Here is a 13,920-nt window from a genome sequence, read left to right as displayed (position 1 = left end):
GAAGAGGACGAGGTTGGCTGGACTGCTACTGGCTTTATTACGATCAAACATAAACAAAAACTTAACAGATATGGGTGTTCTCTTAGCACCCCTTTAAATCGGAAGTATTTAGCAAAGTCCTTCGATAGTTGCTTCTTCCACGATCGTTCCTCCCAGAGTCCACAAGGCCAGTGAGCAGTCCGTCTCTCTCTCAATCCCACTCTGTCTTCGCGGTCCTTAATTGCGGTCTCTCCATACCCTTACTGGAACGTTCATCATTTGCACTTGACCCACTTACTCACCGCTAGTGTCCCAGCTCTCTCTCCCGCTGCAGACCTCGCTGAACCACCCCCCCTCACTACAGCGTTGTCAACATGGATATTTCTCTTAAACAAACGCATCGATTTGCTTCAGAAGACCTTTGTTAAGAAATTATTCTTCAAGAAGAAAGTCATATTCAGTTAGGATGCCTTGAGGGTCAGTTAAACATGGGGAAATTGTGTTTCTTGGCTGAAGTATCCCTTTAAACCAAAGCTCCAAAAAAAGGCTGTCAATAAAAGGCCAGAATATGAACTTCTTCAATATTAAGAGTCATCTCAGTGAAACCTTTCATCAGAAAGAGTGAACTAAATCAGGATAAGTCATTACTTCATGGAGGACCGAGACCATGGAAATGACCTCATGTTTTACTTGGTCAACATCTACAACTATTATTCATCCATGTGCCATGCACAGAATGAAACCACTGTGTGTCAAATTTTAAAAAGTCATGACCCTCTTTTTGGCTAATGTAGAAATATTCAATGTTAGAATCTACAACCTTACATCACAGGTGTGGTTACTTACTGTAACTTATGTGAAAATCAAAGTACAGCGGATGCAATCCCTGACCTGGAGGCAGGGGAACCACTAGTTAGGTCCGCGGGCCCCCCGGAAGTCTGTAGTCTGTGGAATCATCCTAACCCCCCCAATAACACCCCTGTCTAGAGGAAATACTTACATTCTAAAAGACCGAAATGGCCAGAAAAGAAGTAAATAGGATCAATTTTGATTTAAAGCTGACTTCAAAGAATGACCATGTACATATATTGTTATATAAAGCATGATAAAACTGAACCTTGTAATGCACTGTAAATCACTTTGGAAAAAAGCATCTGGCAAATGCATAAATGCAAATGTAAATGTAGTGGGGCGTCATTTAGCATCATGTGTTCTACTCAAAAAGGAAGTCATACTGTAAAGGTGTGACAGTGCGTGCAGATGTGTGCTGTATTACCATGCTGGTGAAGGTGATGTGGTAGGTGTCGTACTGAACTGCAGGTTGTGTCCAGAACAAACTGACGGATGATTCAGTGATTTCTCTGGTGCTGAGATGTGAGACACCCAGCAGTGCTGTAGAAAACAAGGAGTGAGATACATCGCTCCCATTGTAAGCCATCTGTTTCTACTTGAACAAAAAATGACTGCTGATTACTGCTGACCTACTGCTGTATTTATTATAACAGTGTGCAGAGTGAACACTGGGTGAAATGTTACGTGGCATGTGTGCAGGTTATTTGAGCACCCCATATGGAATATAAAAGCCCCCTTTAGATGTATGAAAGCATCAAGCTGATATTTGTTGTATTCTGGTTCTTTTAGGTACGTGTTCGTTATTTATTGAGGAAACTGTTCCAATAATTAATATTTTATATGGCAAAAGTATGTGAAAAATATGACCCTCTCATTTCGCATTCAAATTAACATCTTATATACTTATCAACAGTCGAAGAGTTTGGTTCCAAATTGAGATAACTTTTAAAAAAAAGTGCATTCCAATTAATATCAATCAAACTGCAGTTGGTTTGTTTTGATTTAAGCCATAATAACAAAAAAATACAGCTAACTCGCACAATAAAAACATGATAACATAATAAAAACATTATTTTTGAAAAAAATTAAACAGAGTTATCTCATTTTGGAACCAAACTCTTCAGTCTGATCTTAACAACACATCTGTATCCAAGCACAAACAAAGATCTAGAAAATGTTGATGCTAATTACATGACAAAGGTTATAAACTTATCATTAAAGGAACAGTTCATCCCCAAAATTAAAACTGTCTTTGTTTACTCAACCTCAAACTGTTCCAAATCTGTATAAATTAACAAAGAGAAAGATATTTGGAAGAATGCTTGTAACCAAACAGTTCTTGGCCACCATTGACTACCAGAGTAGGAAAACTTGCTTGTAAATTGCTTTGTTCTGTTGAACACACAAAAAAAATATGTTGAAGAATGTACAAAAGCTATGTATATGCTCAGACAGTGATGTTTAGATGGTAATAGCATGGTACTAAAGGATTACCATAAACATACCTCATGGTATTTACACATTCAAAAAGCAAGAACATGTTGCTGTTTTGGTAAATAAACAGTGAGTAATGTGTAAAAGATGTGTATTACTCACCGATGTCACAGTTGTCTCCTGTGAGCCCGGACTCGCACTCACTGCAGCTGGACCCTGTAAAACCACGACGACAAATACAGTGGCCCCTCATACAGCGTCCTCTGTTACTGCAGTTGTTGGGGCAGGTTTTGGCAGAGCAGTCCTGACCAGTGAAGCCCACGTCGCAGACACATTTCCCATTAACACATCTGCCTTTATTGTTGCAGTTACTGGGACAAGCCTTGGAAGAACAGTCCTGGCCAGTAAAACCACTCTCACACACGCAACGTCCGTCAACACATTTGCCCCGGTTATTGCAATTCCCAGGACAAGACGCAGATGAACAGTCTGGCCCTGTAAAGCCACTCTCACAGACACACTTGCCTTGTACGCACCGTCCGTGGTTTTTGCAGTTCTCTGGACAAGCTTTGACGGAGCAATCAGGCCCCGTGAAGCCCGGATTACAGACACACTGTCCATTAACACAGCGTCCCCTGTTATTACAGTTCTCTGGGCAAGATGTCTCCGAACAATCAGGGCCAGTAAATCCTGCATCACACACACATCTGCTGTTCACACATCGGCCGTGGTTATTACAGTTTTCCGGACAGCTCTGTGTCTGGCAGCTGGGCCCTGTAAACCCAGGATTGCACACACATCTGCCGTTAACACAGCGTCCTCTGTTACTGCAGTTATCAGGACACGTGCTGGTTGAGCAGTCCGGACCGCTGAAGCCTGGGTCACACACACACTGTCCGTTCACACATTTGCCTAGGTTGTTACAGTCATCGGGGCATTCAGTCATGCTGCAGTCTGGTCCACTGAATCCTGGGAAACACACACACTTCCCGTCTGCACAGCGACCCTGGTCATTGCAGTCATATGGACACTCGTCCGTGGTTGGACGTACCGTAGTACACACTGCACCTGTTAGAGGGGGTTTACATTATGAGCATTCCAAACGTTGGTTCTACAAGAGAAACTAAAACATATTCATCAGAATCTTAGTTTATCCTTATCTGACTACAGTGATAGTTTCCTACAGCTAATGAGAACTTGAGAAGTTGACCTATAGAAAGCGCTTTACCTTTGCTTTGCTGCGACGTGCAGCAGCCATCCGGACCTCCACATTTCTCCCTCAGATCAGACAGCTCCTTTTCCAGTCTTTCTATGCGTTCACGCATGGCTGCAATGTGCACATCACACTGACTGCAGCCCTGTCCTGACCCCGGCACCAGACGGATTTGATGGGTCAACACCAGAGGAGAATCAGGATCCAAGTCTACCTCTCTAACTTTGGCCCCATCTTGTGCACATGTGTCTGTGATAATAACTTTGATTGGTTGGGGTTTGACGCCCCTGGAGGCGCGTTGAGTACCTGTATGGAGATCTTGACTCAAGAGGGCAGGGCTTGGCAGGACCAACAGCAGAAAAGGCAACAGAAATGCCATATTAAATGGAATAACACCTCAATAGCAATGGATGGTAAAGGACCTCTTTTGTAAATGCTGGGGTGATGTGAATCACCCAACCTGTTTCAAACAAATATGCAGTCAGTTTATTGATGCATCATTTCATAATATACACTTTTTAAAAAGCTGTAAAAAAAGGGTAATTTTTCAGCAGCAATAACCGTTTTTCATGTAAAAAATAAAATCTTGAAAATTAGCAGTCATTTGCAAATATTACCATATTTCAAAAACACGTGAAAAATCTGTTTAAACAGTAAAATGCTGTAAAATTACAGTTTTTCAGCTGAAACAGAATTTGCAACCCATTTTGCTTGACCATTTTCCATCAAATTACAATTAATACATAAACACCTAATATAATTTGTTATCTGCAAAGATAGATAGAATCAATAGAATGATGTTGCAGCTTTTCTAAGTAACTTTTGCAATGTCTTTTAAACAAGTGATTTTGAACAAAGCATCTCAACACTTTTCACAGTTTCGCTTTCATTTACAGCCTAACACTATATCTACACCAGACGCGGCTTGACACGACTCAACAAAAGACAATAGAACCATTATAATTTTTCTTTTGTCCACAGTGGATGTGGCACGACCACCCCATTAAGAGCTATTGTATTGTATGGTTCCTGTAATGTGTTGTATTTTTCTACACTGGGTGAAGTGTGGCTCATAGATGCAGGTAGCTACAGTAAAAAGAGTCAGGTGTGTGAATGAGGGAAGCACAAATATTTGCAATCATGCTTGGATGAGAACATGTTGAAGAAGGAACCTGTTTGCAAATATTTGCAATCATGCTTGGATGAGAACATGTTGAAGAAGGAACCTGTTCGGATGACTTGTGTCTGGATTACTTCATCTTTGTGCATTTGTACTGTGTGCTTTGTGGTATATAAAACTCTGAATAAAAGTTCAAACCGAATGGAAAGTTTTCATTTGGAACTCGCCATGTATTTATATCACTGGATATATTTTTTGGAGTCACTGTAGTTAAACAGGATATTTGATGAGAAAAACTGTCTGCAATTGATTGGCTGGTGAAAAGTAATCTCCTTATGACAAATGGAGAGGTTGAAAAACAATTGGGATTGGTGACATCGTCTAAATTTTTTTTTACATTTTACTAAACGATTAGGAATGACGATGCACCATAACAACAGGAACACAAGTAAATGGATGAATTTTAATTTTCATGTTTAAATAAAAAATGCTTTAAACCTGACAGTGTTCTACACTGTTGCTCCAATATCTCCTAATCAAATAAAGAAAAACAACTGTCACGACCGTCAACATCCTCGCATGCCAAAAGTGTCACAGTGAGGTTCGCTAAGGGCAGAGCAATTGAAAGAGAGAGTCGCGTCAACTCCGTTGACTCCAATGGAAGAGTTTTTTCATAGAAATGGCGGTTCATGGAGGCTCTCAATAGTTCCCGGAAGTTACTAGTAACACATGGTTAAGTTACTTTTAATCCATTTAAAGATGCAAGTCAAAGAAAAGTGAAAGAAATAAAGCATTTAAAGAGAAATCATAACTTACTAGAACTATCTGAAGGCTCCATGAATCAAGTGACACATGAAAATTTTGAACAGTCATTGTCGCTACTCTCTCTCTCAATGGCTCTGGGTCAGGTTAAGAAGAGGCAAGGACTCGGGTAATTTTTAGGGGCTTTTTATGCCTTTTATTGGGACAGTACAGTAGAGAGCAGACAGGAAATCATTGGGTGGAGATAGGGGAACAGGATCGACAAAGGACTGTCGAGACGGGAACTAAACTCGGGCTGCTGTGAGGCCCGATGTGTCGACACACTAACCACGAGGCGATCGGCGCCAACAGGACTCAGGTACATTTTTAACCAGATTGAACATAAACCATCCACTGAGCTCCAGAACTTACCTGCTTCCTTTTTACCTGCAAACTTTAGTCAGGAAGAGTAAACCAAAACCAGATATCTCATAGACTCATAAAAACTCCACAGTATCTCTGCAGTTTAAACAGTGTGCTTCAAATAAATTACAGTAAGAATTTATTATAAAAAGTTAAACATATTTAGAAAAATGTACATATAAAAGTAACACAAATGCAATTTAATTTTCAATTGTAAATAAGACTCTTATTATTATTATTATTATTATTATCATTATTATTATCATCATCCTTTCAATTATTACTTGGGTTTTCTTTTAAAAAATGGATAGCAAAAAATGTAGCAACATTTATTTGGAAATGTAATAATTTATTACAATACAATTGTAAGTAATCCAGACACAAGTCAGGTATAATGTGTTGTATTATAATAACTACACACAGTCACAACACACAACCAGTTTATATTGGCCTACTTAAAAAAATCAAAAATAAGTGTAATATAAATTCGCCACTCAGTTTTAGTAATTGCCACTCAGTTTGAGTAATGTCATCACAGCTTCCCCTTAAAATTATTTGGCAACACTGAACACAGGATCAAACTCTGTGTTGACCGAGAAAGTGTATAGTAGGCTTTGTGAGTCCACACAATCCAAATTGGACTAGTTTGTGTTGTCAACGCTAAACTTACTTTAAAACAAAATTTGCAATGTAGACTTGCACATGGTCAATGAAAATGAAACCAAAGCCATGACCTCACAACAGATATTCATCAGCAGAAATCGAACGAAGCATGTTCAACACATCCAGACACTGACAAAATCTCCATGGCAAATGAAATAAACTAAAGAAAAACAATAAAAGTTGGCAATAGAAAACATGTGGCCCGGAACAACCCTTAGGAAAATTAAGTTGTAGTAATTAAGTGTAGTAAACGTGGTTTTATTGTAACAAAGTGTATGGTAACCATGGTTGTTTGTTGGCAGATCGATTACCATCTCTACTACTATAGCTTTTTACAAATACCATGGTTAATCTAAATTTGTGGTTACTATGATTTTACTCCAAAAACAACCAAAACTTATACTATGGTGTTGAAAATAGGTCAACCTTTGATCTGACAGAGTTCAATTCAATCGATTACTGTTGAAGACTACCTGTTGCTACTCAGAAAGCAAATGCTGTCTCAAACAGGTTTTTCTATGGCTTTCCCTGTCACTGGATCTGAATCCAATACAGAACCCTTGGGATGTGATAAACTTCAAAATTAAAAACATGAATGTGCAGCTGACAAAATCTGCAGAAACGACAAGATGCAACGATGTCAACATGAACCAGGATATCAAAGAATGTTTCCAGCATTTTGTGAAATCCATGCCCAAAAATAAAAAATTGTTGAGAGTCTGTCAAAGTACAATGGCGTAAACATCTGTTATCATCACTTAACCATGCAGCTACAATACCTTATTGTGGGAGAATGAGTTAAATGAAAACCAAGAGACTAATAAAGAGAGATCAGGAAAGAATGAGTGAAAGTAACGGGAAATGAAGTCATACGGGAGGAGAGCAAATGCTTCTTCAATCTGGAGGAAGTTTGTAAATCTCTGGTCTCTTTAGATGAGAAGGTTAGGGATCTGCTCACACACACTGACAATAAATGTGAACAGATCACCTCAACACACATACACAACCTTAAAACATCATCATTACAGCATACATTTCTCATTTACATCATTGAGATTGAATGGAGGGCTAAGGAGTGTCCTTCATCTCAGCTTTAAATCCTCTTACAATCTCACATCCTCTTCCTTCAGAAGAGATTTCCAATCAAAAGTTAGAAAACACAATATCAAATAAAAATGTGTCATGAAATTCTTAACAAATTATATAAGCTTGTCTTTAGGGACAATCTTGCAAGATAAACAACACTGTTCCCATTTCAGTTTTTTTAATACTGCTCAACCGTTGACATGAAGACATGACCGAAAGAAACTTAATTTAAAACCGAATCATAATGTTAAACAAACATCTTTAAGACTTAATTTGAAATAAAAGAAAAACTGAATCAGGAAGTGCCTCAGGACAGGAGGTGTCTGCGGCTTCAACATGGTCTGTCACTGTGTGTCAACAGTCTGCTGTGTATATGTTTGTGATCAATGAGGTCAGTGAAAGGTAATGTGTTTTGCATGTTTAAATCCTTTATCAATTCAGTTTAATGTTTAGAAGCAAGTATAAATATGTGCAGTATACTGTATATAGCCACGCTGAATAATGAAGAGATCATTCCACAATTTCATTTAACCAGCATTTCTAGATGTGTTGTCATTCCAGTCCGGTGTCTGTTAAACCTCAGGAGTGACAAAGCCCACTGACAGAATGACAAGACATAGAAACTATGATGAGAAATCCAGGTTATCACATGAGAAATTATTTTTGAACTTTTCCTAAATACATGTAGAAATATTACTGTTGTATCGCTTAAAAGCGAATATGTGACACAAAACCACTCTTAAGTAGCATGGGAATATTTGTGGCAATAGCCAATAAAACATTGTATGGGTCAAAATTATCCATTTTTCTTTAATGCCAAAAATCATTAGGATATTAAGGAAAGATCATGTTCCATTAAGTCAATTTCTTATTGCAAATATAGCCTAAAACACTTTACTTTTGTGAGTGGATGCAGCAAAATCACAAACAAAAATGACCAGAAACACACCTACAAACTTGACTCACTACTGTCCGCTCTTTGGGAATTATCCACTCAAGTTTGGTATCGATGTAAAGTTTAGAATTTCCGCTTTCAGGTTGTTCTACACTCCACAACGTCATTACAGCGGTGAGTGTGAAAACAGACCCGTTTCTTCTTAGCAACGGCCTGCTACAGCGTCTCTGATTAACAACTTCAAAGGCCATTTTCTCACTATTTAGATTTTTACACCCTCAGATTACAGAGTTTTAAATAGTTGTATCTTGACCAAATATTGTCCTATCGAAACATCAACGGAAAGTTGAATTATTCAGCTTTCAGATGATGTATAAATCTATAAAAAAAAGTCTAAAAATTGACCCACAAGACTGTTTTGTTGTCCAGTGTCACATATGAATTTGTTTTCTTTGCAGTATTCGAGGCCTGAAAAAACACAGAGCATCTTTTATGTTGTTTTCACTTGTTTCTCCAGTTTTCATTTTCTGCAAATAGAAACAATATTTTTGTTTGAAATTTGGAAGAAATGTTGTTAATAGTTCACAGAATAAACCCAAAATAATAATTTTACCTAAACACAGCTAGTAAATTCAGAAAAACAGAAGGTGGTCTTTGAAATGATCTCTTAATTATTTATGCAGCTGTATAATGTATTGACAACATTAATGCATAAATATATTTTTTTAATAAATCAGATAATAATCATTACAGGAAAAGGTAATACAAAAACTAATTCAGCACCAAACAAAATATATTTGTTCATTCAATGTATTTTTTCTTTTCCTATTCATTTGTTTATTTTAATTATTGCAGGTTTCATCTTTCACGCTTTTGCATAATGAATGAAATATGTATAATTTTTAAATGTCATAATATTTACACTTCAATTTCTGGGAAAGCAACCTAAAAATAGCTTTTGTAAGCATTTCACTTGGGTAACAGCTTCTGCCACCATCAGCTTTTATAATGTTTATGTTATTTTGAATATGTATGACCAGTCCAGAATATAAAAGACCGGTCCAAAATCTGGAATAATTTTGCGAGAGAAACTCACTCATATTAACAGTCTAGTGTAACATACTGCACATTCTTATAATACAATTTTTACTGCAGGGCTCACGTGACTGCCGTTGTCTGACAAGATCAAAACTGCAGCTTCTGTTGAATGCAGAATATTCCAGTCTACTTTGAAACAACATCTAAAGATACAATATAAACTCATTTTCTACAAACCACTGGTAGCATTAAGGGTGTGATGTTGTATGAAGCCCATTTTTGAACCTTTGTTATAAATCTATATGCCCCTCTTTATGTTTTAATTTGTTTCACATCAACAATTCAAAATAGCTGATTAAACTGGTAAATCAATAACTGCATCTAGAATATCTACTAACATCTTTTGCAGTGGATAGATATGTGATTCTCGCAATAAATAAATAAAAAAGGAAGATAATATTTTAGATATAATTTTTTCCTTTGTTAATAATGGATAGCTAAATGTGAAATAAAAGCCTTCTTTGATCACCGAGGCGGTCTTGTAGGTGTTTGATCATAACAGGTCTTACCTGGAGAGTCTTTGATGCTCTTGTCAGTCAGTTGCCTGCTCCTCCACTGCTTTCCAAAACTACTGATTGACTCAAAAAGAAAGTGGATGATAGAAAAAGAGAAAGAGAGAAAGAGGGGAGGAGAGCAATAAAATTTGCTCATACTAGAAGAATTTTTCCTCTCTCACTTCCCCCTCAGTTTCTCTCTGATGTAATTCTATGTGCTTTACTGGTCCCTTTTGGGTGGTACGTTTCGATGGAAAACATCTGATATTTTACATATTTTGAATGACCAGATTGAATCTTTTATGTCTTTGAACTCATATTTCATCAGTATGCTCTACTTTTTAAAATCTATTTTTGCAGTTCAAGATGCAATAACATGAGCCCAAAACAGTGTAGTTTCCTTTCCTGAAATTGATTATTTCTACATAATTGCTTTTGGTTTTTAGTAGTGTAGGGGCATGGCATTAAGGTAGTAGGGGAAGATCCAGTTCTATAGACCGTTTCATCTGACGCGCGCCTGACCCCCAGTTAACTTCCGGTCTGTGTTTGACTAGTGTGTAATAGTATAACTAATTATATTTTATCTTATTTATGTTAATATTAATTTATATTATTATTTTATTGTAGATTAATTGTATTAAATAAACGATTTGATGACTTTTGTTGTATGTTCATTTTATTAAATAAACAATTTGTTGAATGGGTCCAGTAGATAGATCGCATTTAAAGAAACCGTATTTTACATTGACATCTTGTGGTTGAGATTGGTATCGCAGTCTACATTCCAAATATTGGAGAGACAAGTTTAGAATTTCAAAGTTTAGAAAGTTTAAAATTCAGATTTTTCAGATTTCAGAGTTTGTTGGTATTGTAAACCCCCAAAAGATTATTTATAAACAAAAAGGCCCACGATGGGGTAAAACAAAAACTAAACAATGCAAACTTAAAAAAACAAGGACTTCCCACGAGGGGGATAAAACAAGGGAAACAGAATAACTAAACTCACACTTCACAGGACTTTGACTGGACTAGGGAATAAGGCAACAAAACACAAGGTAAGTACACTCACCTAAAGGATTATTAGGAACACCTGTTCAATTTCTCATTAATGCAATTATCTAATCAACCAATCACATGGCAGTTGCTTCAATGCATTTAGGGGTGTGGTCCTGGTCAAGACAATCTCCTGAACTCCAAACTGAATGTCAGAATGGGAAAGAAAGGTGATTTAAGCAATTTTGAGCGTGGCATGGTTGTTGGTGCCAGACGGGCCGGTCTGAGTATTTCACAATCTGCTCAGTTACTGGGATTTTCACGCACAACCATTTCTAGGGTTTACAAAGAATGGTGTGAAAAGGGAAAAACATCCAGTATGCGGCAGTCCTGTGGGCGAAAATGCCTTGTTGATGCTAGAGGTCAGAGGAGAATGGGCCGACTGATTCAAGCTGATAGAAGAGCAACTTTGACTGAAATAACCACTCGTTACAACCGAGGTATGCAGCAAAGCATTTGTGAAGCCACAACACGCACAACCTTGAGGCAGATGGGCTACAACAGCAGAAGACCCCACCGGGTACCACTCATCTCCACTACAAATAGGAAAAAGAGGCTACAATTTGCACGAGCTCACCAAAATTGGACAGTTGAAGACTGGAAAAATGTTGCCTGGTCTGATGAGTCTCGATTTCTGTTGAGACATTCAAATGGTAGAGTCAGAATTTGGCGTAAACAGAATGAGAACATGGATCCATCATGCCTTGTTACCACTGTGCAGGCTGGTGGTGGTGGTGTAATGGTGTGGGGGATGTTTTCTTGGCACACTTTAGGCCCCTTAGTGCCAATTGGGCATCGTTTAAATGCCACGGCCTACCTGAGCATTGTTTCTGACCATGTCCATCCCTTTATGACCACCATGTACCCATCCTCTAATGGCTACTTCCAGCAGGATAATGCACCATGTCACAAAGCTCGAATCATTTCAAATTGGTTTCTTGAACATGACAATGAGTTCACTGTACTAGAATGGCCCCCACAGTCACCAGATCTCAACCCGATAGAACATCTTTGGGATGTGGTGGAACGGGAGCTTCGTGCCCTGGATGTGCATCCCACAAATCTCCATCAACTGCAAGATGCTATCCTATCAATATGGGCCAACATTTCTAAAGAATGCTTTCAGCACCTTGTTGAATCAATGCCACGTAGAATTAAGGCAGTTCTGAAGGCGAAAGGGGGTCAAACACCGTATTAGTATGGTGTTCCTAATAATCCTTTAGGTGAGTGTATATCAAACATAGCATGGTACTAAGCAAAACGAGTCAGCACAGGACAGCAGACACAAGGTCATTATATATGGGAACTAACAAAGGGTAATTAACAAGGGGCAGGTGTGGGGAATCAAACACTGATGGGATGCTAACGAGGGGGCAGGGGCAAGGTCAAGACGAGACAGGAGAGAGCGCATGGCATGTCAAAACAAACAATGCCATGTCTCTCTCTACACTAAACATGTGGGTCTGTCATGATCCTGCCACAAGACTAAGGAAAACATGACCAAAAGAGGCAGAATCATGACAGGGCCCTATCATACACTCGGCACAATGTGGCACAAAATGCAACGCAAGTGTTGTTTGCTAGTTTCAGCCCGACGCAGTTTTTCATCATTTAAATTTGATTGGGTGGTTAATAACACAGTTTTCTATGGTGTGACAAACTCAGAACACATATTTTATAATATTACTTTACACAGAGTTTAACCATGTTTGAGACAGGACAAGGTGGCAGTGAGGTGAGTGTGTTCTTGCAGTGTGGCTGCTGGGGTGAGATGATGAGCTCCAGGTGCAGCTGATCAAAATTCGTGTGACTGTGAACGTTGCGTGGTGATAGAGCCTGGCATATCCCTGTCAAAATAGAGCATAATTTACAATTATGTTAATATAAACCAGTAAATTTTCTGATTTGTTTTATTTTCTCTACAAATGTTTTTGTAGTATTTAAAGGGGTCACATGGCGCAAAAATATGTGTTTTCCTGTGTCTTTGGTGTTTATATTTCCTCGAAGCCTCATGAAACACAGCAGTTCCATCGAATGGAATGCATATTCGATATAAAAAAACTGGATGAGTAACAACTTTTTATTACTGAACTCGGACAAAACAGAAGTGTTACTTATTGGACCGAAAACTGCTATAAGTAACAACCAAGAATACTGCTTAACTTGACGGATGTTCCATAAAACCCTCGTTGTCAGCAAAGAATCTTGGCGTTCTATTCGATAGTAATCTGTCATTTGAGAGCCACGTCGCCAACACCTGTAAAATTGCGTTTTTCCATTTTAAGAATATATCTAAACTACGTCATATGCTGTCAATCTCAGATGCAGAGAAGTTAATTCATGCATTCATGACATCAAGACTAGATTACTGTAATGCACTGTTAGGTGGTTGCCCTGCAGGCTTATTACAAAAACTCCAATTGGTCCAAAACGCGGCAGCTCGAGTTCTTACACGTACAAAAAAGTATGAACATATTAGCCCGGTTCTGTCAACCTTGCACTGGTTACCTATAAAGCATCGCGTTAACTTTAAAATCTTGCTTATTACCTATAAAGCCTTACATGGTTTAGCTCCTCAGTACTTGAATGAACTCCTTTTGTATTACAGTCCTTCACGTGCATTACGCTCTCAGGCGTCCTGTCAGTTGGTAATACCTAGAATTTCAAAATCAAGTGCAGGTGGTAGATCCTTTTCCTATCTAGCGCCTAAACTTTGGAATAGTCTTCCCTGCACTGTCCGGGAGGCAGACACACTCTGTCAGTTTAAATCTAGACTAAAGACGCATCTTTTTAATCTTGCATACACTACTCTTCCATAATATAAATCTTCTGAGGGTTTAGGCTGCATTAGTTAGATCAACCGGAACCA

At 38.3% G+C, this 13,920-nt stretch overlaps 1 protein-coding gene across 1 annotated transcript in view; it reads right to left on the bottom strand.

Moving 5' to 3' along the window:
• The window catches only part of LOC130566714 (tenascin), a 54,307-nt gene extending 44,234 nt beyond the window's left edge, over window positions 1-10,073 (bottom strand). Inside the window, exons 1-4 of the mRNA XM_057354407.1 lie at window positions 10,014-10,073; window positions 3,494-3,938; window positions 2,428-3,333; window positions 1,256-1,371 (exon numbers count right to left, since the gene is read on the bottom strand). Coding sequence (XP_057210390.1) covers window positions 1,256-1,371; window positions 2,428-3,333; window positions 3,494-3,857 — 1,386 coding nt within the window. The 5' untranslated portion in view covers window positions 3,858-3,938; window positions 10,014-10,073. The remainder of the gene's footprint in view (window positions 1-1,255; window positions 1,372-2,427; window positions 3,334-3,493; window positions 3,939-10,013) is intronic.
• Window positions 10,074-13,920: the final 3,847 nt, after the last annotated feature.

The sequence above is a fragment of the Triplophysa rosa genome, linkage group LG16 (assembly GCF_024868665.1).
Source record: "Triplophysa rosa linkage group LG16, Trosa_1v2, whole genome shotgun sequence".
NCBI lineage: Eukaryota > Metazoa > Chordata > Actinopteri > Cypriniformes > Nemacheilidae > Triplophysa > Triplophysa rosa.
Note: the sequence above shows the minus strand (reverse complement) of the source record. Positions and strands in the feature narration are given on the sequence as shown.